General features: G+C 45.3%; 1 protein-coding gene across 4 annotated transcripts in view; it reads left to right on the forward strand.

Moving 5' to 3' along the window:
• The window catches only part of Rbm20 (RNA binding motif protein 20), a 185,159-nt gene that overhangs the window by 144,284 nt on the left and 13,501 nt on the right, over positions 1 to 27,374 (forward strand). For all 4 annotated transcript variants that reach the window (XM_048807318.1, XM_048807322.1, XM_048807319.1 and 1 more), the window contains exons 6-12: positions 3,822 to 3,962; positions 6,814 to 6,945; positions 15,250 to 15,329; positions 16,984 to 17,650; positions 23,803 to 23,889; positions 24,986 to 25,649; positions 27,169 to 27,303. In XM_048807318.1, the coding sequence (XP_048663275.1) occupies positions 3,822 to 3,962; positions 6,814 to 6,945; positions 15,250 to 15,329; positions 16,984 to 17,650; positions 23,803 to 23,889; positions 24,986 to 25,649; positions 27,169 to 27,303 (1,906 nt within the window). The remainder of the gene's footprint in view (positions 1 to 3,821; positions 3,963 to 6,813; positions 6,946 to 15,249; positions 15,330 to 16,983; positions 17,651 to 23,802; positions 23,890 to 24,985; positions 25,650 to 27,168; positions 27,304 to 27,374) is intronic.

Genomic DNA, 27,374 nt, shown 5'->3' on the forward strand with positions numbered 1-27,374 from the left:
TAACAAACAAAGATGCTTGCTGTCCACCAAAAACTCAAAAATAAATATTGAAAAAAAAAAAAAAAAAAGAAAGTGAAGGTCCCCAGCGCCACACACACACACAAAAAAAGTGAAGGAACTCAAAGTATGACATCACTTCAGCTTTTTGAATGTCAAAAATGTTATCTAGCCCCCCATACCACTGCTGTTTGATAGTTCCCCTTTATCGTTGGTTTAGCTGTCTGTGGTTTCAATTACCCAAGGTTAACCCTGGTCTGAAATATTAAGTGGAAAATTCCAGAAATAAACAATTCAAAAGTTTTATTATAAATTCATGATTTTTATTATAGTATGTTGTTTTAATTGTTCTGTTTCGTGATTAGTAATTGTTAACCTCTTATTGGACCTAATTTATAAATTTAATCTTATCATATGTACATATGGGGGAAAAGCATTTTTTATTCTCTGTGCTTTGAAGTATCCCCTGGGGGTCTTGGAACGTAGTCCCTGTGATGGGGGACTACTGTATTATTAACTTCAGAAATGCTTTAGGGCTTATTAGAGAACCCAGGGTGGGAATTACTTCGCAGCAACATGCTGCTTTCTCAAAGGCACTTAGGATTGTCAGTGCCCCCCAAGGAATGAACTTTACTGTAGAAGTACCACCCAGAGACCTCACTCTCCCTTCTCCTCCCTTTCTCCCTTCTCATTCAGATCTCCCATAGGGCATAGGCAAACAATAGCCCTGTTTATATAAATTATTTCAAGAATAGAGTGATAATACTTGTTACCCTACACTTTTTATGAATCAAACATGGTCCTGAACCTAAAAGTGAATTTAACAACAGAAGGATATTTTATATGAATGACAGAAAAAAAAAGTTAGATTGAACTTTACTAAATAAAATATTGGCAAAAGAATTTAACATATAAAAATAATTTCTCTAATTGGACAGACTCTATCCCATCCCCTGAAGCAGACATAACACAGAGCAAACAGTTAATCCAGTGGTTCTCAAGATTTACATTTCATGGCTCACTTAGAAAATGATAAACTGAAGAAGCTGCTCTTGGGCACTAGAGGTACTTGGCTTGCTGCCTGAGGGAATCAGTATCCAAGTATACGTAAAACCCATCTGCATTTCACCCGTTGAGAAGCTCCAAATTAATATAATTAACTGAAGAATGCTAAAAATCTCATGATTATCTTACTAAGCCACAACACGGGAATCAGTAACACTCACTTTCTAGAACCTTGCAGAGAGGTGAGTGTATCTTTAAAGTTTTAACCCCTGATGGACACCTATTCATTTTAGTGCATTTGGCAACATTTGCAGCATGACTACATCTCCTCTCTTCTTTGGTGACTGGCAGCTGGGAGGGTGTTTACTCTCTGGGAGGTGAATTCCTGTTTATTCTGCTGTGCTCAGATAAAGACCTCTTGAGTCCTCCTTTCAGGCCAGAGGAGACAATGAGAGAAGTGCTGGCCCTGGTGCCTGGTCACTAGGCAACTAGACAGGCCAGGAGAGGGATTGGCCCAGAACTGCCCTGCATGTCTGCTCTGTTGTCCAAGCACACGTTGCCCAGACCGACCACAGCAGAGTCACATGGGGCAGAAACGTGCCCCGCTAAGAGACCAGGCAGAACGCCCAGCCCTGGCCCTCCTGCTAATAAACTCAGAGAGCCAGCCACTGAGCTCTGCTTGTAACCTTGTGAGCTGGGTCTGCGTCTTTATGTCAATGGCTCACCCTAATGGAAGGCAGAGAACCTGCCTCTTGACAGCCCTTCTCCCATCATCCCTGCAGAAGGGCTCAGTCTTTGCTACCCAGGCTTAGCCTCAATTTTCCAGCTTTCTGAGAGTCCATTGCACTTCATGAAGACAAAGGGATATTCTGGGGAGGAGATGTGCCTGTGCCACACACTGAATCCTTCCTTGTTCCCCTTTGGGAAGGTGCTTGACATTTTGAACGCTATCATGGGGGAAGTATGAAAGGGGCAATTGGGCTTCTCCAATTCAGGACTGAACCATTAATGGAAATTCTCATTGACTCCAATTGTCCTCGGCCCTGTGAGACAAGTGAGGGCTTTTCATGGTGGAATTACCCAAGTACTCACACTTGATTAGAATGAGACCTCAAACGTGCCCTCTATTACCTCGGCAGAGTCAGACCCACATTAAATGTAAGAGATGTTGAAGTTTACTTTATTGTTGAAAATGGTGACTGCAAATGTAAGCTATGCTATTAGAATGTGTTTCAGGTTTGGAAAATTGTATGCTTCTCTTCCACGTTGGATGGGCTTATGGTTACTAGTTCTTGAAGCTCTGGGAGATTCCAGGCTGATTAAGGTTTCACCAGGCCTAAGGGACACACTTCTCCCCTCCAGGAGCTTTGATTTAGGTCCAGGATGTGGCTTCCAAGCTGTGTTCCTTAGAGGTGCCTGGGGCAAGGGGTAGCAGGGTGCTGGACCCCAAAGTTTGACTGGAACATCTTCTCTTTTATTTATTGAATATATGGGACTGGTGTATAAAATTTTCTTTGAAGAAAGGAATGCAAGGCAAAAAAAAATGTGTGGAAAACCAGTGATCTAAACTACAGATTGTTGCTGTGAATGTCTATGCATATGTATTAGGTTCCTACAAACCTTTCTATGCCCTTTTTCTTTTTTGGAAATTTTTAAAATTGTAAGTCAAATAATTTGAGGTATATACGAAACAGACTCAATATGTATCCCCTGCTGCCTTCCTATTTTGCTTCCCTGAAGATAACCAGCATTGACAGTTTGATAAGTGCACTCTGTGCCTTTGTGCTGAGAGCCTTTAAGATGTTTTCATTGCAAAAATGTTTCAAACATACAAAACAATAGAGAATAGTATACTTAACCCTTGATAATTAACCCACTTCCAATAATTATCAGCATTTTTATAATTCTTTCTTTATCTTGTCCTTGTACAATTTTGTTTTACAAAAATGACATCATAGGGCCAGGCATGGTGGTATTTGCTTGTAATTCCAGCTACTCAGGAGGTTGAGGCAAGAGGATGACAACTTTGAGGCCAGCCTGGACAACTTAGCAAAATAAATATTTGTCCCAAAATAAAAGATAAAAAAGGTTGGAGGTAGAGGTATAGCTCAGTGGTAGAGCATTTGCTTCACATGCACAAGGCCTTGGATTCAATCCCCAGCATGCACACACACGCAGGCACACACACACACACACTCACACACATACACAAATGGCCTTGTAGTATACATACTAATTATCAACCTATTTTTTACTTAATGACCTGTCTTAAAAATTACTGCATATGGGCACATTTACCTCCTTTCTTTTAATGGCTCTGTAGTTCTCCACTACATGCTTGAATCATTATGTACTCAAATATTCCCCTATTGTTGGACATATAGAATGTTTCTAAACTGTTTTTATAACCCCATAAAGTACTACAGTAAATTTTTTGTACACAAGTCTGCATTGATGATTTAATTTCTGTAAGATAGATTTCCAAAATTAGGATGGTAGGATCATCGAGAAAGTATATTCTCAAAAGAATGTAGACACACAACCCCCCCACCAGCAACATATGGATATGCCCATTTCCTTGTATCCTCCCCAGCCCTGGATGTTATTGCTTCTTAGAAATGTGAATCCTTTTTGAAAAGAAATGGTTTAGAATTGATACTTTATGTATGCCTGCAAAAAAAAAAAATCCTTTTTTGCATTGATTTTGAAAATGATCATGTTGCAATCATTATTTGGGGGAAGATAACCATTAGGAATGTCTGCAATAGAGGGGTCGAGGGAAATGTCTTTGAAGACTAGCCACTGCTCTTTTCTATCAGTTTGCACAGCGGAAAGGTGCTGGCCGTGTGGTGCATATCTGCAATCTCCCTGAAGGAAGCTGTACTGAGAATGACGTCATTAACCTGGGGCTGCCCTTTGGAAAGGTCACTAATTACATCCTCATGAAGTCGACTAACCAGGTAGGCCTGGGGACTTTCACTCTGGGGGCACAGGATAGTCTACACATTGGTGAAAAGGGAATGTCTTCTCCTCCTCCTCCTCCTCCTCCTCCTCCTTCTTCTTCCTGTTCTTGACATAAAGAGGTGATTCACAGCTGACATTTTTGTGGGGCTGTTTTGTTTCATGATGTCCCACTGCCCTTCTTGTGTTCAGCTCATGCCTTTACAAATTGCCTAGAGGGGAGGGGAGGTGCAACTGGATGAGGTGCTCACCAACATAGGAAAGCTATTTGGCCCCAGAATAGGATTCGTTGACTTGGTCATCCATGTTTCCAAGCCCCTGAGCTGATGGTACAGCCTCATCTTCTAAGCTTGTCACATCTGATGGCTCAGGTTTGGAGTCAGTCAAGAACTGTCCTCAGTGTGATAGTGTGAGGCCCTTGGGTCTGAGCAGGAGAGCAGGAGGGAATTAATGGAGGCCTCCTAAGTCTAAGGAACTAAAAATGCTTAACCTGTAGGAATTGACGGAGCCCTTGGGGACTGAATATGTTCGTCTTCATTTTTAAAGTCAGAATGGGAGTGGGGACTATATATATATTGAGTGGTCAAAAGTCAGAATATTTTCTCTTTTATTTTTTTATTAGTTGCACATGACAGTACAATGATCTTGATATTTCATACATTTGAATCAAATGGGGTACAATTTCTCATTTTTCTGATTGTATGGGATGCAGAATCACATTGGTCATACAGTCACGTATATACATACAGCAATAATAATGTCTATTTTATTCTGCTGCCCTTCCTATCCCCCCTTCCCCTCCCCTCCCCTCCTATAACTTCTCTCTACCTCTCTTTTATTTTAATAAAAATGTTTGCTTTATGAATCCAAGGAACATGCAAAGGAGAAATCATGTTCCCAATTAAGGCATGAACTATGGAGACTTAAGGCCCTAGCATATTATCAGTGGCCTCCCTCCTTCAACCTGGGCATAGACCACTGAGCCTCTGTGTTTCCTTCTACTGCTCAGGAATTCTATTTTGGGTAAATGTACAAAACTCCACTTGCAACAATAATACAGTTAGATTGTCTAGATTAGTTTTATTCCCAGTTCAGAAATGACAGACAGAGGTGCTAACATGTTTATATTAAGCAAGAGAAAAGCCAGGTGCAGAATTTGAAATAAATAAATCCCCAAAGAATCTTGACTTTTTAGTTGCACACACTTCTGCCATAGATTGTGACAACCTGGAGGAAAACCAAGCATCTGAGATCAGCCGATAAATGGGAGGGCAGGAAGGGCAATGAGTCTGCTTCACCTATTCAGTTCAGAAAATGGGAGAATTAGGGGCTTCCTATGAGAGCTCCCTGGCCACAGACCACTTTTCCCTCTCAACAAAGAGAGGCAGAATCAGTATATCCCAGAATAGTGCAAACCAAACGAATCTAAGAGACCATAGCAGCAGCAACCTTACTGTAGCAGCTACTAGAGGGAACAAAACAGTCTGTGTAGAAACTCCGTAGACACAAATGGAGCGGAAAGGCAATTTCTCTCTGTGTTTTATCAGAACAGATAAAGAGTAAAGATGCTGTGGAAACATGGTTGGGTCTTTCCCTTTCTCTAATTCACAGTGCCCCAGCCTTCCTTCAAGCCCAAGGGCTTGTGAGGCCCAAGGTTTTGAATATATTTCTTTCTCTGTAAGAAGAGTGAGGACTCAAGCAGCCTTGGCCTGTGCCTCTGTCTTGTGCTGTCCTCATCACCAAATAGCAGCCCAGGGTCACATGGGCAACAGCCCTCCAACCAGGAACTCTGTGTTAATGGGCCCTCCCATCCCAGAGGGGCTTCCATGGCATGATATAGCCCAGGACCGACATACATAATTAAGAATAATTTGGTAACCATGGAGATCAGGAGAGGGAGGGGCCATCTTGTAATGAGCTCTTTGGGTAAAGTTAATAAAAAGTTCTCTTTGAACAGATGAGATCAAAGAGAGTTCTTCCTTATACTGATTTTTTCTTTTTATTGAGTTATAAAGTAGATACTCTCAAGTGTATAAAGTACTAGTTTTAAGTATACAACTTCATTACTTTTTTAAAAACATGCCTACATCCATGTAATTAAAACACAGGACATTTTCAGAACATCAGAAGGTTTTCCTTATGGCCCTTGCCAGTCATCTTCCCGCCCCCACTCCAAAAAGAAACTCAATTCTGACTTTTGTCACCACCAGTTTTGCCTATTCTTTTTTTTTATATGCCTCTTCTTTTTTCTTATGCATATACAGCACAATTTTTCATGTCTATGGGTGTACACAAAGTAGAGTCACACCATTCGTGTCTTCATACATGTGCTTAGGGTAATGATGTCCATCTCATTCCACTGTCTTTCCTACCCCCATGTCCCCCTACCTCCCCTCCCTCCACTTTGCCCTATCTAAAATTCATCTATTTGTCCCATGCTCTCCCCAGCCCCATTATATATCAACATCTCCATATCAGAGAAAACATTTGGCATTTGTTTTTTTGGGATTGGCTAACTTCACTTAGCATTATCTTCTCCAACTCCATCCATTTATCTGCAAGGGCCATGATTTTATTCTCTTTTAATGCTGAGTAATATTCCATTGTGTATATGTACACACTTTCTTTATCCATTTATCTACTGAAGGGCATCTAGCTATTGTGAATTGTGCTGCTATAAACATTGATGTGGCTGCGTCCCCATGGTATGATGTTTTTAAGTCCTTTAAGTATAAACCAAGGAGTGGGATAGCTGAGTTAAATGGTGTTGAACTTCATTCACATGGACTCATACTACGTACAGAATTTTGTTCAAGACCAGTGAAGTCGAGTCCTTCCTGTCTCTTCTAGGCCTTTTTAGAGATGGCTTACACAGAAGCTGCCCAGGCCATGGTCCAGTATTATCAAGAAAAATCTGCGGTGATCAATGGTGAGAAGTTGCTCATTCGGATGTCCAAGAGATACAAGGAATTGCAGCTGAAGGTAAGGCATCCTCTCATTCATTCCGTCATTCAACAAACAGCAGCTGACTTTCTCCTACTTGCCAGACACTGACCTAAGTGCTGTTGGAAGGAGAGTATAGGAAGAGATTTAAAAAATCACTCACTCCCTTTGAGGTTATCACTTGGAAAGGCAGCAAGAAAAGTGTTCATTGAGGTAAGTGCCAAATGCAAAGGGCTGTCTGAGGCTACAGAGGCAAAGGATGGTTTTACAGGGGAAGATGTTTACAAGGGAAGTCTCGAAGGAGGAAGTCAGTGGGACCGGTGGTTGCCTTTTGGTGGGGGAAGGTAGGCATAAACCCTGAAGACAGCTTCTGCTCTGCGTACACAGGCCTTCAGTGACTATTCTCTGCCTATCACCCCCCTTGATTTCTCACTGTTTCTTCCCTCTCCATACTTATGTCCTAAGCCTCACAGAAGTCTTCTAAGTAGTACCTGACTAACCTTGCCACTGGAAGAACTCATGGATTAATCGAAATAATTCCAAACAGTGTTTCAATTTTGTTTTTACCTTGTTCTGCATTTCTTTCTTTCTTGTTTTTTTCCTTTCTTTTCTGTATTTTTTTTGGGGGGGCGGAAGGGTGGGGGGATACTGGGGATTGAACTCAAGGGCACTGAACCACTGAGCTACATCCCCAGCCCCATTTTGTACTTTATTTAGAGACAGGGTCTCCCTGAGTTGCTTAGCACCTCATTTTTGCTGAGGCTGGCTTAGAACTTGCAATTCTACTGCCTCAGCCTCCTGAGTTGCTAGGATTATAGGCATGTGACATGGCACCCAGAACTTTTCTGTTTTATTGAGAAGTATAATATACAGCAGAGTGGCTAATTACATTTCATAAAATGTAAAAAGTAATATTTGATGAAATCTCCTAAATACCATAAGACCACTACCTAAGTCAAGAAAGAATTTGGTCAGTACCCAGGAGCCCCTGAGAGTCCTTCCTCTTGCTGGGGTCTTCCCTCTTCACACTCCTGACATAGACAATAATAATCATTTCTGTGCTGGTTCTATACCCATTCATGACTCCCTAAACAGTGCTCAATGGTGAAAAGCTGAAGTTTTGTCTATTTTTAAGCTTTATGTGAATGAAATCACGATGTTCCCATTGTTTCGGGTTTTGTTTCTTTCATTCAATATGTGTCCTCCATGTTGTTGGGTATGTGGGGGATTCTCATTGGCATATGCATTTCTGTTGTATGGCTGTATAGTTTGTTAATCCATTCTACTGTTGATGGGCATTTGAATTATTTCTAGTTTTAGGATATTAGGGACAATCTGCTATCCTTCATAAATGTGTCATTTTGGTACATGTGTACATAGTTTTTGCCTGTCTGGGAACAGTGTCAGGTTTACCATTATTTTTATTTTCCTGATGACTGGTTGGGGTTGACTGCTTTTTCATATGTTTATTGACTATTCCATCTGGATCTTCTTAGTGGGAAGTTTTTGTTTGTTTTGGTTTGTTGTTTTGTTACTGTTTTAAAACCATCTACCCATGCTTTTATTTTGCATTGTCTTCTGATTGATGGGCAAGAGTTCTTTTTAACTGGAGCATTTAGTCCATTGGATTTATTGTAATTAATGTTGTATTTGTTTTGAAATCTACCCTCTGAGTTTGTGCTTTCTACTTTTCCACTTAATAGAAATTTTTCCAGGCATTTAGGCTCATTCTATGTTTACTTAAGGGTCCATTTTGTTTAAGACTCACAGTCCTTAATCTGCCCTTAATCTTCAAGGTTGAAGTCAGAAGACAAAGGCTTAGTGGTATGTAGCTAGGACTAGCATTCCGACAAGTCTATATATGTAGAAGAGGAATATGTCAACCGGTCTCCCAAGTCTTGATTCTGCTTTGCTTGCATTATTGCCTCTGAAGTTTCTTTGCCAACAGGCAGCACCTGCCATTTTTTTTTTAACCCTAATGAAAGCATCAGACAAGTACAAGATCCCACCCTGTTCTGTACCATGCCAGCTCCTGTTCTCTTGGCTTCTCCCCTGGGAGCTGAAATTGAATTTGTGCATTGTGTTCCCAGAGGAGCTTTGGTGTCCAAATGAGATGTCATCATGAGTTTCTAATTAGAATGAACAACAGCAATCAGTTTCTTAAAGTACAAAGGCACTTTACCAAGGGAGATAGTTTGGAGTTGGGTGATACAAAAACTATGGGTTAAAGAAGTCAAAGGGTTCAAGTTGGCATTCAGCAGATGTTCATTAAGTGCCCATTGTGGGTGGGAACTAGGCCAGATGCCATGGACATAGATAGAGCAAGCTTATGAGGCGCTCACTCTGGCAGGAGGAAAGACATATAAACAAAGAACCATAGCTAGCCTGTGACCCAGGCCAGATTGGAGGGTGGGGTGCCAAAAAGGCTCTGCCCCTTCCCACTTTGATGAGCTTAGACAAGTTGCATGACCTCTGTGAACCTCAATATCCAGATGAGGAATTTATTATCCCTTGAGTTTCTTGGTTTTAAGCAAAATTTTTTTAATACTTTTGGGCCTCACATCACCCTACCTTATGAAGAATGCAGAGTGGATAATAATAGTAATTACAAGAGTACAAGAATAACATGCACCTTTAATTGAGTCCTGGTACTCTGGGGCAGGTGATGAACCAAGCACTTTGCATACATTATCTACTTTAATCTTGACGTCAGTCCTGTCAGATAGGTATTATTATCTCAATTTTATAGGTAAGGAAACTGAGGCTAATAGAAGTTCAGTAACTTGCCCAAGATCACAGTTACTGGAAGAGCTGTGATTAAAACTCAGCACTGTTTTGGTTTTGCACCCTGCCTACATTGTTATATTAGGTTGTTATGATCTCCATTGTCCACACAAGAAAAAAAAATGGAGAAAGAAATAGGTAATTTGCTCATAGTCACCCATCCAGGAGAGAGATAGATGAGATAGCATTCTAACAGAACTTTTCAAACTTCAAGGTGCATGCACATTACCTGGTGTTCATGTCAAAATGCATTTCTGATTCAGCAGGTCTAGGGCAAGGCGTTTCTAACAAGCTATCAGTAGATGCTGATGCTCCTGGTCCTCTGAGCACACCCGAATTATCAAGGGTCTGGAACACATCATTTTGTGATCTTCAGTAGGGCTTTTCTCCCCATGCTGTCACACTGCTTCTCAGGGTCAATGTGAAGGTCTCATGGGATAATTTACATGATAGTATTTCAAAGCATATTTCAACTACAAAGCAATGCAGTCTTTATGCCCTTGGGTTGACATGAATCAGCAAGAATTCTCTCTGTGTGTAGCAGAAGAAACTATTCCAATTGAGTCTATTGACTTAATAAACAAGGAATTTATTGCCTCATGTAAATGAAAGTCCAGGAGTAGCTTTGGCCACAAGTATGGCTGGATTCAGTACCCACATGAGATCGTTAGAACTTGGTTTCTCTCTTCTCTGCCTCTTGCTGTCTTGGCTTTGGTTTTTGGGTGCCTCCTGCAATGGCCCTTAGCAGCCCCAGTCTCTCTCCTCTAGATGGCATGATAGCTTCAGTGCCTTCAACAGCTCTGGCCCTCACGTCCCCATTTCCTTCAACAAGAGAGAGCCAGGCGGTTTCCTGGTAGCTCCCATAAGAGTCCTAAGAGTCACTCTGATTGCTTTAGTTTAGTGCATGTGCCTATCCTGGAGCCTATCTCCGTGGCCCGGGGGAAGACCATACTTGGATTGGCTGCATCTCCTGCTCCATCCTCAGAGCCAGGAGACCTACACAGACTTCTGGAGTGAGATGGCGTTGGAACAGCTCCTACCAGGAGGCAGGAGAATGGCTACTAGGCAGGCAGATGGCAAAACGCCATATCCCCATGTGTCTCTGGGTCAAAGGGTTTACCACATCCTGTCCCATGGGGGTAGACAGAGGTGGGGGCAAATTTTGATTCCTCATTCTGCTCCAACTTTGCCTTTTGCTCATGAGGCAAAGTGCAGGGAGAGAAAGGATAAGTTTTAAAGTATTTTCATCTCTTCTGATTGCTATTTTCTTTGCCCATATCTTCTTTCTCCGTTCTCTCTTTGAAGCAGGGATTCTATTCCTCAGGGGATTTGGGCAGAGCTTTTCATATAACAGGTGCCCATGTAATAGGTGCAGAATGAAGGGGAAAGACAACCTCTGAAGGAGTGTTGTCCTCGCTGCAGAGCAGGACAAGATGACTGGACTCGTTGCTGGGTTGTTTTTTGGAGACTTCTTCAATAAGTATAGAATCATAGTGTCTCCAGTATAGAATTTAAACCACCGTCTTCTACTTACTGCATCCGAGAGTTGTTGTTGGGTGTGTGTGTGGGCAGGGGAGGGGAGTCCTTGTTCTCAGAATCTCATTCAGTAGGTTTGGGGTGGGACTGACAGACAGTCTTAGGTTCTGTGGGCAGAGGTCCTGGTTTCAGAGCCACTGGCCTTGCCAGCCTCTTGGCTGCAGAGAGAGCCTCTGGTTATGAGACGCAGTCTTATGAATGGCCCATGATGCTCTCAGTTGGGAAGATTGAATTGGGAAATTGGTGGTTGAGGGTATTCTCTGTGTACAATATGATACTAACAGTTGTGATGAATATGAGACATGGTCCTCACTTGGGGAGGGTTTATTATCTAACTGGAAGACAAGTTGTTCTTGTGTAAAATTATACAAGATTTAAAGATTAAGTCCACAAGCATGGGAGCTACTAGAAGTTCAATGTCAAAACTTTGTGTGATTTAGGAATGTGAAAAAGGGAGAAGTTTCCAAGGAGAGTCTACTTAGGGAGTTTCTAGGCAGAAGGAGTCAGGTGAGAGGAAATGGAGAGGCTGGGGTGCCCAGTAATGTCAGAAACAATAAGGTCTGCCTTGGTAGGACTTGACTCTGATGGGTTCTGGCTCATCTGGAAGGTTTCAGCATCTTCCCAAGACTCTGGAGGTATGAACCACAGTTGTGGAGCGGTCTGAGGACATGAAACTCCCCAGCAGCTCCTTCTGTGTTGCAAGCATTCCACAGCTCTCATGGGTGCAGCCTGCCATGCCCTGTGGCTTTTGGTAGATGACAGATGGGCCTCATTATCCCACCTTTACAGGGTGAGAAAGTGAGTCTCTCACAGGCAACCAGCCTTGACCCTAGGTCACCCTGCAGCTGGAGGCAGAGCCAGGGCTGTTCTTTCTGAGTTGAGATTTGAAGTCATGGTGTCTCCGTCTCAGTAAGCCAGCACTTTCCTGGAATGACATGGGACTTGGAATCTCATCCTGTTTTAGAAGCAGCAAGATGTGTGGATCGTGAGCACCATGGGTGTTCCCTTGTGGTTGCTAGGCTGCATCAATGTCTTCACAGGATAGATGAAAAAAAAAAAATAACATCGGAAATTTGCTTCAAAATAATCTAGGGGGTGGGGGTACAGATGTAAAATAGATTGAACAGAATTGTTGAAGATGGGTAAGGGGTTTATGGAGCTCCATATACCTCACTCTATTTTTGTATGTTCAAAATCTGCTTCAATAAAAGGTTACCCCAAGTTGTATCATAGGCCTACTCTGTTCTCTCCCTTTTTGACTTTTCTGAGGTGATGACAGGTTTATTTCATCTGTCTTCTTTCTACCTGTAACCACAGAATGCAGAAGCTGGCCTGAAAGAAAGGTTGACAGGCTTTTCTTAGAGCTTTGAGAAGTCAGTTCTGTTATTTGAAAATCTTTGGTCATTTCTGTCCCCTTCTCAGATAGCAGCTGGCGGGTGCTTGGATCAGAGAGTGCCAAACAGTTTGCAATTATCACTTCTAATAGTGGAACTGACCCTCTGATCCTCTGGAGGGGACACAATGCCTGTGGTCACTAGCCCCAGCATGTACTATTTGCATTCTGTCTTGCCAGTTAATTTTCTGCATCTCCATGCCTCTGTTTCTCCAGCCATTCATCTTGGAGCAAGTGTTATGGGGCACCTGTTCCATGTGAGTCTTTGTGCTCCCCTGGCTCTGAGATGGAAGGAATGATCGGGAGGATTTGAAGTTCCAAAAGAGCAGAAGATAGTTGGGACCTTGGACAAAAGTCCCCTATCTAACCTCCTCAGGGAATTTTTACTTTTATATTCTGAAAAGTTGCCATGTATGTTTTACCCAGTTTGGGGTTCCTTCTTTAGCCTTTGCCTGCTATTCTGTCTTGGTAGTATGGACCTCAGATTTGAGACCTAGGATGTGGCCTCTAGAGTGATGGCAAATCTCATCGCATGGACTTGGTCCTGATGGCTCCGACTGGCTTTCCCAAGCTCCACTGCTCATCAAGCGCTGGCCTGCATGAGGGCAGCACTGTAATGGGTCTTTCTGTGAAGCAGCATCCCAGCTGGCCTTTCCCTTGATGATACAGTAGCCAGTTTCCACTGTGTGGTCCCTTCTACTGCAAGAAGGTGACCAATCACCCAGGCTGAAGAACCGGTGATCTTAAGTGGGATGGTGGGGTGGAGGGAGACAGGAGGCAGCTTGGGCAGCAGGCTTCTCAGCCCAGGGCAGTAGCCCAGTCTCTTTCCTTGCTCATGCCTGGGCGCTGTGTGGCCCAGTTCAAATGGGTGAGGTCCTGGTTGACTGTGCACATTCTGAGTGACCTGGTTAGTAGAAGTGGCACTTTTCATATTCCCATAAAGGGCCAACCTTTATAGGTGTACATAGAGGGACACTCATCAAAGTTACAAGGTGCCTTTTGAGGTGGCTGATCCAAGTAGTGCTAAGTTCCTGGACCTGCTGTCAAGCAGGAATTGGCTGGTTTCTTGACCTCCTGTGTCTTTACACCACAGGGGTAGGGTCAGCTGCCTTCTCTTCCACTTTCTTTCCTTTTGCATCTTCAGTTGACAAGAGATCTCTCCCTGGATGGAACATTGCATACCTCTTCCCTGTGTCCTAGCATGGACCTCTCACCCTGAAGCCACAGGCAGTTCCCCCTTCATTTCCCCCTTTACTTTGCATGTTTCCCAGTCGGGGCCTCAGTTTCTACAATAACACAGGTTAGCAGCTGAGCTGCTTAGAGTACTCACAGGATTCTAGTTCCAGCTACATCACATTTCTGAACCTGGCTTTCCCATCCATAAAATGAGATACATGATGGTACCTGAAGTTTGAATGATTTAAAGTTTCTTGGAATTACATGGGGAAAAAAATACTTGAGAGCCTGGGTATCATGGTGCATACCTGAAATCCCAGCTACTCAGGAGGCTGAGGCAGGAAGATCACAAGTTCAAGGGCAGCCTCATAAAAAGGACTTGGGACATAGCTTGGTGCTAGAACACCCCAGTTGAAAAAAAACTTAGTAACTGATTAAATTTCTCAATAAAAATCTTTATCAGGTCTGCCATTATAGACTGAGGATTTTTAGTCCTGTTTTTTTTTTTCAATAAGCTTTATTGAAACATAACTTATATACCATAAAAGTCACCCTGCTCAATACATGTTTATTAAATGGGTGAATTCTTCAGTCTTTTGAAAAATGCTTCTGCCTTTTCTTTGATGCTCATAAATTTATATTTTGAAAGCATTTATTTTTTATTATTTTGTTGTTATTTGTCCATCCAGAGTTTAGGAAAGGGCTTTGGTTAAGATTCGGGGACTGGTTTGGTCCTGTCCAGGCACAGCCAGCACATAGTGATCTGGAAAGGGATGAGCCTCTGGGTGCCTGGCATTTTCATCTGTGAAACAGTCCTCCATGCCCACCTCACAGATGTTCCTTGAGCACCAGGTAATTCCTATGTATGGATACACAGGAATAAGGTATGGAAGGGGTCACGCAGCATGGAAAGGAACCTGGAGGTGAAGTGTCAGTTGTCAAGTTCGGATTCTTTAACTCTCTGACTTGAGCCCCACTCAACTCCAGGAGTCACCATCTGCTTGGGACACAATGTGGCTGGTGAGCCTGGAGGTATGCAGGAGTCTGTGGGCAGAGGCTGCATTCAGTGACCTTCAAGTCTCTTTCCAAGTTTATAGTGTCCCTCCTTTTACTCCCTCCCTCATGTTTGAAGTTTTTTTTTTTTTTTTTTTTTTTTTTTTAATTTAGGAGGAAGGAGATGGGGATTAAGGAACACTGCTTATCCTTAGCATGTGGGTCGTAAACTCGGGCTCCTTTTATCCCCAGCTCTGTGGATGCCACATTCTCAGGACCTCAGCCCTGCCCCGTTCCACATGGTGCTCACACTCCTCATCGCTTGGATTAGGCCTTTTTTTCTTCCTCATGAAAGGCACTTTCCCCCTTTGGTGGACTAGAGTGCCAGAGTCACTGCTGCTGCCCTCTGGCATTGGTGAAGCCATCTCTGATCTGATAGTGATCTCTCTGACTTTGCCTAGAAACCTGGAAAAACCGTGGCTGCTATCATCCAGGATATCCACTCCCAGAGAGAGAGGGACATGTTCCGGGAAGCAGACAGGTGAGGCTTCGGGTCTCAGGGCAGTTCTAGGCAGTGGGAACACTCTCCTGTCTCTCGTTGTTAAGGAATTTGAGTCACACCATGCCCTATCCTCATTCCTGTCCCATCTACTTGCCCTTCTGGATTCTACCTGTCCATGTTCCCAATGAAAAGCACCAGTCCAAAAGTGCTGCTTGGGTTAACATCAACAGAATGCAAAATGCTAGGCTATTTTTCCTTTGTAGGAATAGAACAAAAGGCCTGTTAATACATGGCCCTTTGAGGCAATCTGTGCTCTTCTAGAACAGCCTGAGCATACATGTGCGTGTGTGCTTATGTGTGTGCATGTATGTGAGGGTATGGTTTCTATTTAGAGCCAGCTCTTGGTTTTTTCATGAGCTGAATGTAGACAGATGAAAAAGAATGCCGATGGTCTCAAAAAACCCAGCTACTTGCACATTTACTCTGAACATTGAATGTGTGCATTTTTCCAACTCATTTCTTCCAGTTGAAGTTGATGACCAGGCAAAGCTGCAGCTACAAGCTGATAAGGGTCACTTAAAGATAGTCCTGAAGACAATCAAGATGGGCAACAGGCAAGAGTGGTCATGGGGCCAGCACAGTCTGTAGTTCTTACCCACGGATGCCACAGATGGCGCTCTAACCTCACTATAGAGGTCAGAGCCCAAATGTTTGTCTTCCATGATGGTCAAGGCAGCCTGGTCCCCTGGCCAGTAAGAGCTTCATGGTTGTCCAACATTTGAGAACCAAATAAAAATTGCCCACCCTTTTAGGATATCAGGCATATGGCTCAGTTGGTTTGTATGTGTATGTGTGATAAGTGTTCATGCTTAGAATGTTTGTGCATTTTTAAAAATTTGTGGTTATTTGGGTTTTTAACCAACATATGCAAGGCCATATCATGCAGCCTGCAGTATTGTGATAGAGTAGAGGGGGATTAGGCAGGTTGGGATCTTTATCTGGGTTTTGGTTTCTTGATCTCAAATATAAGAAGGTTCTAGTTTTGAGGTCTCCTTCAACCCTTCAATACCTGCTTAATTCTTTGTTTTTGAAATTTCTGAGTTCACTCTTCCCCACTGCCACTCACCAACAAATTAGCATCCCTCTACCATGCCCAGAATCTTCACAAATTGAGATAAGCAACAAATGAGAAAAATAGAAGCCAAGATGTCACTTGTATTCTGATAGAGGGGTAGCTTCAAGTCTTATAAAAGGACTGGCTAACTAAATGCCAGGGTTAGGCAGCCTTACCCAAGCTGGACAAGAACAATCTCAGACCCCCAGCCCCCACACCCATAGCCCCAGGATGAGAGTCCCTGAGTCTCTGAGCACCGCTCACTTCCAAGAGGAAAAAGGATAGGGCCGAACTAAACCAATCCAATTATTCTTCCCAGGAGCCAGAATGACCAATGGGGCAGAGAGTGGCCAATACCGTGCCTAGGGAAAGTCCCTCCTCGTAGAAGCCAGTAGGCTGGACAGGTCTTCTCTTGGACCACGTCCTGCGGTTCTGGACAGTTGTGACTGAAGAGTGTCCAGCTGGGTAGGGTTATGCCCAGTGTATCCATGGGAGAGACTGAGTATGCCAGTGCCAGGTGGGGGTGGGATGGGGTGGGGAACATGCAGATTCTAAATCCCTCTCCTTTCTCCCTCACAGATATGGCCCAGAACGTCCCCGGTCTCGCAGTCCTGTGAGCCGGTCACTCTCCCCAAGGTCCCACACGCCAAGCTTCACCTCCTGCAGCTCTTCCCACAGTCCTCCAGGCCCCTCCCGCGGGGACTGGGGCAATGGCCGGGACTCATGGGAGCCCTCTCCTTTTGCCAGGAGGGAGGAAGAGAGAGACCCAGTCCCCTGGAGGGAGAACGGGGAGGACAAGAGGGACAGGACGGACACATGGGCACATGATCGCAAACACTACCCCCGACAGCTGGACAAAGCCGAGTTGGACGAGCGACTTGAAGGAGGGAGAGGCTACCGGGAAAAATACCCCAGGTCTGGATCCCCCAACCCCCTGCACTCTGCATCCAGCTACAAAAGCCGGGAGGAAGGCCACTACCGGAAAGAGCCCAAGGCCAAGTCGGACAAGTACCTCAAGCAGCAGGACACCCCTGGGAGGTCCAGGAGGAAAGAGGAGGCCAGGCTGCGGGAAAGCAGACACCTCCACCCTGATGACTCTGGCAAGGAAGATGGGCTAGGGCCCAAGGTCACCAGGGCCCCCGAGGGTGCTGCATCCAAGCAGAGTGAGAAAAATAAAACCAAGAGAGCTGACAGAGACCAAGAAGGAGCTGATGATGGAAAAGAAAGCAAAATGGCCGAGAATGAGGTAATGATGCCACCTCCTTCCCTTGGTAAGGTAAGGCAGGTCCCAGAGCAGAACCTAACGATGCTGAGTATTTACTGAATGAGTGAATGCTTGCTGTATGCCAGGCACTATGCTCCACATGTGTTCTCAATTAAGTCACTTCATCCTCACAGCCAGCCTAAGAGGTTGGTATCATTACTACTGCAGATGAGGAAACTGAGGCACAGAGAACTACATTGCTTGCCCAAGGACTTTCTTGTGAAAGAGCCTGAATTATGGGCAATTATAGGCAGTCTGGCCCTCAATCCCACGGCACCCTGTTTACTTTATAGGAAATTAGGGAGGGACATAGGGTGAAGGCCTTCTGTAGTCCTGTTTGTCCAGGTAGAGTGGCCCTGAGCATTTGAACCCACGGAATCTGCCAAAGGGGATTACTCTTTGGTCCATTTTGTCCTCTCTGATGCCAAAAGCATCTTCCAATCTTGGAGTTCTGATGAGAGTGGTATATGAGAAGTGGTCACCACCCGCTAAATTATACTGGGAGCCCAGGGTGTGGCGTGTTTCTATAGACACTGCCCACAAGGTTTTAGTTCCATTTTAATAAAAATACATGACAACTGGCTGGCACTTTCATCCAAGTGTCAAGAAGACTTACGCCCTGCCACACTGCTTCAGTTCCCACAGTGGGTGGGGGTCATGGGCAGGACTCTGGGTACTGGGTTTATATTCTGAGTTGACTTATGCTTCCTTCTTGCCAGAGCCTCCGACTTTTAAGTAGGGGTGGGATAGTAGAGGGTTGGCTTCTGCATAAGGAACTTGATTTTTAAAATCTTCTATGCCTATCTCCTAGTCACCCTGACCCAGGAGTTTGTAACAACTAAGTCCAAATAAGGTACCCAGTTCTCAACTCCACAAACACCAGAAAGTCATACTTTTGGACACTTTAGTCTTTATTCCTGTGTGCATGGGTGCAGTACCACTTTGCCAGGTGGTGTGCTAGGCACAGGGAATTCAAAGGTGAATGGGACATAGCCCGTGTTATGCAGGACCCAAGGTCTAATGGTAGAGACAGACCTATAAAATAATTTGCATACAACAGAAACCATTTTGGAATTTACAGTGGACTAGGTGGGCAATCAACTCTGCCCAGGGAGAAGAGGAAAATTGCACAGAGAAGGTGATATTTGAGCTGGGTATTAAATGTGGACAAAAAGCAGTTTGGGGTTCCTGGAAGAAGCAATAGCAAGGGCAAAAGTGAAAATGAAAGACTATTAAAGAAGCTGGAGAATCTCCATGTGGTTACATCTTTAGAGCATATTAAAAGATGATTGGTTATTTTTTTAAAGTAAAATCATGATTCTGGTGTAAAGATTTTAGTGAACACATGTTAAAGATTTTATTCAATTTGTTAATTAATAGAGACCTATAAGATGTAAAAGTATATAAGCAATCAGGAATGCTGAGACAAATTTGCAAATGACAAATGATGTAAAATTGGCCTCTTGGTCTGGGGTTGTGGCTCAGTGGTAGAGCACTTGCCTAGCATGCGTGAGGCACTTGGTTTGATTCTTAGCACCACATATAAAATAAAATAAAGGTCCATCAACAACTAAAAAAATAAAAATAAAAAAAAAAAACTGGCCTCTTCCACAGAGGATTGGGAATCAATTGCAGCTCTACCAGATAAAATTCATTTGCATCTCTCTGAACAAGAATCATGAATCATTTGTATCTTGATCAGTTTTCTGCAACTTACAAAGTTGTGAAATAGCTTAGTTCAAGATACTGAAAGGTACTGACTGCTATAGAGTCAGATATCCTGGAACACTTTCAATAGTGTTCTATTGAAAGGATACCTAGTAATTTTTTTTGCCTGTTTTAAAGTTGACTGGCGCAGCAAGGGGAGGAACAGGAGATGAGATTAGGGAAACGGACAGGGTGGTTTCATGAAGGATATTGTGTGCCTTGCTAAGGTCTTGAAAGGAATCTTGAGGACCTAGTCAACCAGCAGATGTTTTTAAGAAGAGTACACAGTCAGTCTTCTATATTTGCAGGTTCTGGATCTGTGGATTCAACCAACTATGGATTGAAATCATTGATGGTAAAATATTAAGTCTGTACTAAACATACACAGACTTATTTACTTATTTTCTTGTTTTTATTTACTAAACAATACAGTGTAACAACTGTTCATAACAATATTTACATGATATTAGGTCTTATGGATAATCTAAAGACAATTTCAAGTATATAAGAGAATGCATATAAGTTATATATAAATCCTGTGACATTTTAGGTAAGGGACTTGAACATCTGCAGATTTGGGTGCAGGAAGGGAGTTCTGAACACATCCCTGTGGATACTAAGGGACAGCTGTATTGGCCTGGAAGTGTTGAAGGTGCCGATGACAGCACTATGCCTCAGCAAAAGACTCAGAGGAACAGAGAGCAAGATTTGGCGGAACGCAAGCCCAGGCCTCATACACCAATCCAACCTGCACACCCCTGTGTCCTTGGCAAAGGGGTAGAGCTCCCCTTTGCCCTCCTACCCACACTTCTGAGACCTTCTGATTTTCCTACCCTGCTTCATTGTTTGCATAATATTGTCCATTTCAGGGACACATACTTTGAATCATCCCGAGAGCCAGAAAGATTCCCAGAAAAGCCCTCATTTCCCTTAATTCTATACTTCTAGTTGATTTTGCCTCTATAGTCCTCAAAGGGGGTCACTAAGTATTTATCAGGGTCCCTAGTAGATTGTTTCTGTGGGTTTGGAGCTGGGCAGACCAACACTGTGAGTTGGAATAATAGAAAAACACAGTTTTCTATACTTTTCTCAAACTCCATATCATGAAGTTGAGGAAAACCCGGATCCCTGTGGGGCTGCCCCAGAAGTCAGTTAATAAGAAATGACTGAACTTGGGAATGAAGGCAGCAGGGACCTGCTGAGGACATGTCCTTACTGCATTTCTAATTCACCAGGCTCCTCTCCCCCTCTGGGCCTTTGCCAAGGAGCTGACCACTCCCAGACTCCACCTGGCATGTTCCCACCTCCTCTGTCTTGGCTATAATTTATCCCTAGCCACTGCAGAAAGTCTAAACACACCAACCCACTTCTCTCCCGTCTCCACTTCCCTATTTTGGGAAGTGCTAATCACTCAGCCTCTTTATTTTCTTTAGCATCCGTCCTCACCCATCACCCCCGAGTATGATGTCCATGAGGCAGGAATCTTAGTCTGTGTGTCCACAGCTGTGTCCTGGTTCATGGCATAGGGCTTGGCACAGAGGAGGCATTTGATAAGCATTGTTGAAAGAACGAAGGAAGGAGCCAAGACACTGACAGCGAAGGCCTGGCTTCTGAGAACCAGGGCACACCCTGTTCTCTGCCTCGTTGTTTTTTGTTGTAAAATGGACATGGTCACAAGGTGGTTGTAGCACTTTAATGAGTGTGTGCTCATCAGAGATGGGAGCTCTCTGGAGAGAGTGTCCACAGTGGAGAAGCCCAGGTGTGCACTTACTCAGTGTTCTCCAGGGGCTATGTCCATACATGAGACTTAGTCCTGACCACGGCACCCCAGGAGGAAGGAAAGAAACCATGTCTCTGAGTAAAGAAAGCATGGGAAAGAAGCCATCCATTTTACTAGACCCAGACACTCAGGTTAGGGAAGCCAGGCAGGTCTGGGAAGGATGGAAGATGGGGCCAGTTGGGAGAGCTGGGGCCATGTCTGGTGCCTGTCTGTCGGGGGGGGGGGGCAGCCAGCAGCTGCTCAGCTGTAGTCTATAACTGTCATTTAGGAATGCCTGCCTCCTGCTATTAGATCTCCTTTTCTTGGAGCAAGACCCAAGTCCAGATATCTGTATGAAGTTTCCCATGCTTTACAAACTGTATAGACCAAAACATGTCTGTGGATCACCTGCAGCCCAGAGACCCTCAGAATGCAAACCCCAGCATAAACAATCCATAAGAGGAATACATGGAAAAACCAGCTATATTGTCCATACAGAGACCCCAGCATGCTCTGAAGCAGGTGCATTTTGTTATTCACCCCAACCCCTTCTATCAAATCCATTTTTTTTATTGACCAATATCCATGGTCACTAGTTGTGAGTAAAGCAGCACTGACTTCTGATCTCCTGGAGCCTACAGTCATCTAGTAGAAGGACTTGCTAATGAAGTCATTCTCAAACAGAACAGCATCAGTGTAAAGTGCCGAGGAGAGAGGGGGATAGCACTGTCAGTACCTGTAAGGAACCAAGGCGTCCCTGGGTTAGGATGTGCCTGTTGGGATGTGAAGGAATAGTAAGTATTTCCTGGGTGAAAAGGAAGGTTAGACAGAGGGAGCAGCCTATGCAATGGCTCCATGTGTGGCCAGAAGCCTGTGTTGCTGGAGCAGAGGGCCAGGTCAGCATGCTGGGAGGGGAGGCTGATTTGTGCACAGCAACTAATCATGCACCTTGTAGGCAGATTAAAGATGTTTGCCTTTATCCTAAATGCCAGGGAAGCAAATGAAACATTTTGTCAAGGAAGTGAAATATGATACTTGTTGCATTTTCGAATTTTTTGTGTGTATGTGTGTTGGTGCTTTGGATTGAACCCAGGGCCTTGTGCGTGCAAGGCAAGCAGTCTACCAACTGAGCTATATGCCCAGCCCCTAGAATGGTTATTCTTGATTGCCTTAGGGAGAATAGATTTGGGAAAGGGTACAGAGCAGAAGTGGGAGACCAGTCAGGAGGTGGTTTAGCACTAGTCCAGGCCCTGGTGTGGGCAGGGTTCTGCCTCATTGGGGGCTTCCAGCCAGGTCCCCAAGGCTGTCCCTGCTTCTTCCAGCTTGACTCTTGTCCTTAGGAATGTGTTTTTGCACAAACTGCTTGTGAAGGGTAAGGACTATTTATTTTAACAAGGGAGGGACATGAATAATTTATTAAGGGAGATAAAGAAAAGGGGTCACCATTTGGTAGAAGCTATGGCTTCCCATGGCTGAAAAGGTTATCTGTAGCCGCTTCACACTTAAGAAGACTTGAGCCAAAGCTTTTGGTAGAATTTGTGTCTCAAAACACTGAGAAGAACAAAGCCTTGACAATTTGAACTATCTGTTCCTGTCTGGTGCTAACAAGTTAAACCGGTCAGCCCTGGGCTCCTGCCCCAACTGGCTCCTCGTCAGCCCGAGGGGGGTGTGTCAGGTTGGAAGTCATTAGAGCTGGGGTCATTTACTTTGAACCAGTCTCAGCCAAAAATGTCAAGAAAATGCAACTTGCCCTCTGGAAGTCTCTGGAGTAGTCCTTGATTTGATGACCAAAGCTTAAGTCATGGGAGAAACTTCTAAAGTAGGGATTGGCAAGCCTTTTCTACAAAGGATCAGATGGTAAATATTGTGTGTGGGCCCAAAGGCAAAACTGAGGATTTTATGTGGGTACTTATGTAACTGTTTAAGATGAAACTGTTCAACATTATAATATCCGTTCTTGGCTCATATACGGGCAGCAGGTCGGGTCTGGCCTGTGGACTCTCGATGGCTGACCCCTGTAGAAGGCGAGAAGCCTCTTTCCAGAGCCAAACAGTTGCTTTCAGGTGTTCAGTTTCTCATTCATGGGCACGACTGTGAGGACCTTAAATGGGGAAGGAACGGAAGGAGGGAGACAAGAAAGGGAGCGTGAGCTTGGCTATGGCTGTAGGACAGAGACAGGGCACAAGAGGTGAGAAGCACTGCCTGGGTGGCAGCCCCCTTCCTGCCCACAAGTGGCCACATGTGATATTTTTATGGGCAGGATGGGTCTGTTGGGGAGATGTCACCAGGATGGTCACCTGGACTCAGTTTACCCTTGGCTTCTTCAATTCACCCTCACTGCAAAAACAAAAACAAAAACAAAAAAAACAAAACATCCAGTTTACCAAGGACTCTACCCCCTGAAGACATCAGACCAGACTTTAAGACATTTCTCTGCCTCTGTGTGTTGTGAGCAAGAACCTCTCTGAGCCTCAGTTTCCTCCTTTGTGAAATGAAGATGATCACAACGGCGTGTCTGAGGGGTTCTGTAAGGAAAGGGGAAATAAGGGACATGAAGTGCCTCTGCCAGTGGCCAGCCGTGCTCAGTGGCGTTCTTCTCTTGGTGCTCCCTCTTTCCCTGCCTCTGCTCACTGTTGATTCTGTTTGTTCTGTTCTTCCTTTGGAGCAGGAGGGCACGGAAGGAAGCCCCCAGTCAGTGGGCAGAGAGGAGAAAGAGACAGAGTCCTCTGATCCAGAGAACACAAGGACAAAGAAGGTAAACTAGTCCCAGATACTGGCAGCGTAGTCCCATCTGTGCTTCAGCCAGAGGCCCGGGAGTCCCCACCCTGCCTGCCAATGACCAGCTGCACTGAATGTGGCTGAGCCCCCACCCGTGGTTCTGTGAGTGACCCAGTCCCCTCACCTCTTCTTGCAGGGGTGGCTTTGCCTGGGGTCTTGGGATTGTCTTTCCTGGGGGATCTTTACTCGCTTGCTGGGCCCCGCCTCACTCTCCAATGACTTGGCTGCGCACCTGAGAGAGAACATGCCCCCCCCACCCCAAGACTCGGCTCCAGAGCCAGTCTCTCCAAATAAGCAGGTCCCTCAGGAGACAGAAAGACAGTGCTTCAGTACTGGAGCTGGGGTCCTGACCTTCGCAGACCCAGACCTGGGGAATAGCAAGACACCTACTGTGCTTGTGATGGTTATTTTATTTAATTAAAAAGAAAAACAGTTACAGTCCTCCGGGGCTGGGGCTCCCCCCCGGCAGGTGGGGGGAGAGTTCTTGGAACATGGCTGGCTTTGTACCTTTCCGGTCAGGAACAGCTGATCTCCCAAATCTGTCTGCTGAGTCCATGGGCTGCAAGGAACACCAGGGAGAAAACCTTAGGAGGGGTTGAGGGTGAGGGTGGAAGTTGCTGTGGCTACAGAGATTGTGGCCTTCCTGGGAGAGGCTGCTCAGAGGAATTGTGTGAGGGACTATGCCACAGTTACCTTTAATGGTGTCCCCACGGACAAGGAGTTGGCTCCAGCAAGCATTTCACATGTATAATGTATTTATTCATTCGGAACCTGTTTATCGAGCATCTGTTATGTACTAGGGATTGAAATTCTTGGTCTCATTTTTCAACATGGTAGATTAAGCATGAAGCATCTATTGTAAATCCTGCGCCATTTTGAGTCTCATCCTCAGCATGTGTCAGTGATGTGAGACTTGAGTGGCTCACAGCTTCCAATTACCTAGTAATTGTTCTCAGGTAGAAGAAAGAAGGCTGAGGACCTTTCTGGTGTGAGGGGTCCTTATGGCCAAGGTTTGTGTCCCCTGGTTGGATGCCTTAGCCACTCTCTGACCTCCGTTCTACATTCTTACACAGGAGCAAGATTGGGAGAGTGGAAGTGAGGCAGAGGGGGAGAACTGGTACCCCACGAATATGGAGGAGCTCGTCACAGTGGACGAGGTGGGGGAAGAAGAAGATTTTATCATGGAGCCAGACATCCCAGAACTGGAAGAAATTATGCCTATTGACCAGAAAGACAAAATCTGCCCTGAAATCTGTCCCTGTGTGACGACCACCTTGGACCTGGACTTGGCCGAGGATTTCACCGGGGAGGAAGTCAAGACCGTAGGGAACGGGGCTGCAGAAATCAGCCTCAAGCTGCCCAGACAACTGCCCTCGGCTTCCACGAGCTGTCCCAGTGACACGGACGTGGAAATGCCTGGCCTAAATCTGGACGCTGAGCGGAAGCCAGCTGAACGCGAGACAGGCCTCTCACTGGAGGATTCAGATTGCTACGAGAAGGAGGCAAAGGGAGCGCAGAGCTCAGATGTTTGTCTGGCCTCTACTACAGCCCAGCAAATGTCTTCCCCCCAGCCAGCCGAGGAGAGGGCCCGACAGCAAAGCCCATTTCTTGATGACTGCAAGGCCAGGGGGACCCCCGAAGATGGGGCTGGTGAAGACAGCCCCCTGGAGGAGAAAGCCAGCCCCACTCCTGAAACCGACCTCCAAAGCCAGCCTTGCCCAGGAGTGTTGACCGAGGGTAACTACCTCCCCTTCCTCACGGGCGGTTGGGTGGATCAGACCATGGCTCCCCTCAAGAAGGATGGGCATGTGCAGGCTGGAGCAAAACCAAGGGAGCTTTCGACTTGCCTTGAAGCCGGTGCAGAAAGTCATTTACTAACGGAAGCCAAACCGTAACAAGCCTAGTAAAACTCCTAAGAGCTTTGGGGCACATGGTGTAAAGGAAATCAGATAGGAGGTGGCCTATGCTTTGAGAAGCAAACTCAGACAGGCTGGACCACTCCGCCTTTACAGGAGCCCAGATGGGTTTGGACAACTAAAATTAGCTTGAATTCTGAGCAAAATGAGTTTGGATTCCTTGGGATCAGCTAGCTGCTCCTGCCTGCATGTGGGGGACCCCCTGGCTGTTTTCTCTGTGATGGGCGAGGGAGTGTGGCAGGAGAGAAGGGACAGGGAAGAAACAGGGCCTGGCCAAGGGTATGGCTTGTTCTCCTTCTTACTATCTCAGGTCCATTTTTCTCCAGGGTCTGACAGGGATACAAGATTCGTCCCAGGAACGACTCCGCCTCCACCGGAGGTGATGTTGTGTCTATGCTGGGCACTGTGACATCATGAAATAGAGAGTTTAAAATAGGCTAAGCCCTTGCTTCTCTGCCAAGTGGAAACCGAGATCCATCAAGGGCTCTGCGGGGGAGGGAGGGAGAGTAGCCCTGAAAAGTCTCATAGTGAAAATAACTAGAGATTCATTTTACAGAAAGCTCATGGCGTAACGGAGGTTGAAGTCAGGGTCACGGGGCAGAACTCGGCAGAGGAAAGGCTGAAAACTAAACATTTCAACCCAGACCCTGCGGGTGGCCCAAGCTGTAGGGGACCTGGGGAATGGGACTCTTCCTCCATGTCAAGCTGACCTGAGCTGTTTTTCACCTGCTGGGATCTGAGTCTCCATGGAAACTCTGCCACTGAGCTGCCTGTTTGTTGCTAGAGGAACCAGGAGGCCCAGACTGACTAGAGGAGGCAAGAATAAAGGGGTGCTGACAGTTTCACTTCTCCAATGGAACCCCTTTTATTTTGCAGCCTAGGTCTCCACATGTGCTGGTGTTAGAGGTTTATTAGCTTACCGGGTCACCGCTTGGTAAGCCTGGGGTGAGAATGGCCTTACCTGTTGTCCCAGCCTCCGTGGATGTCAACACAATTGCCCTTCAACAATTCCTTTGCCTGCAGAGATACTGATTTGGGGGACACTGGGAGGGGTGGGGTGTGGATCATCCCAGCTGAAGGCCTCAGCAGCCCATCCCCGCCCCCAGGACAAGCGTGAAGACTTGCCAAGCGTTCCTGTGTGTGGAGTTCTTCTGGCGGTGAAAACGCTCTTAATTATAGCGCTTTGGTTCTAATTAGCAGTCATCAGCCCAGCCTCATGTGATTAAGCAGTCCAAGGGACAATTCCCAATCACACAGTTGCAAGGGACAGAATTACAGGGACTCTCTGAGGCATGCTGGGTTTCATTCGTTTTTTTTTTGGCTTGGCTCATGTTTTGCAGAAAACCCCAGGTATGTGGAAGTGAAATCGCGAGACCTGAGATCACCAGACTACTCTGAGGTGGAGCTGAAAGAGCCCCTGCTCCTGCCTTCCTGGGAGCCGGAGGATGTGTTCAGTGAACTCAGCATTCCTCTGGGTAGGTGAAATGCAGTCTTTCCTGAAATCCGACTCCAGGAAGTGACAGTTCCCTGTCTACCACCCCCCGCC

The sequence above is a fragment of the Marmota marmota genome, unplaced genomic scaffold, assembly GCF_001458135.2.
Source record: "Marmota marmota marmota unplaced genomic scaffold, marMar, whole genome shotgun sequence".
Classification (NCBI taxonomy): domain Eukaryota; kingdom Metazoa; phylum Chordata; class Mammalia; order Rodentia; family Sciuridae; genus Marmota; species Marmota marmota.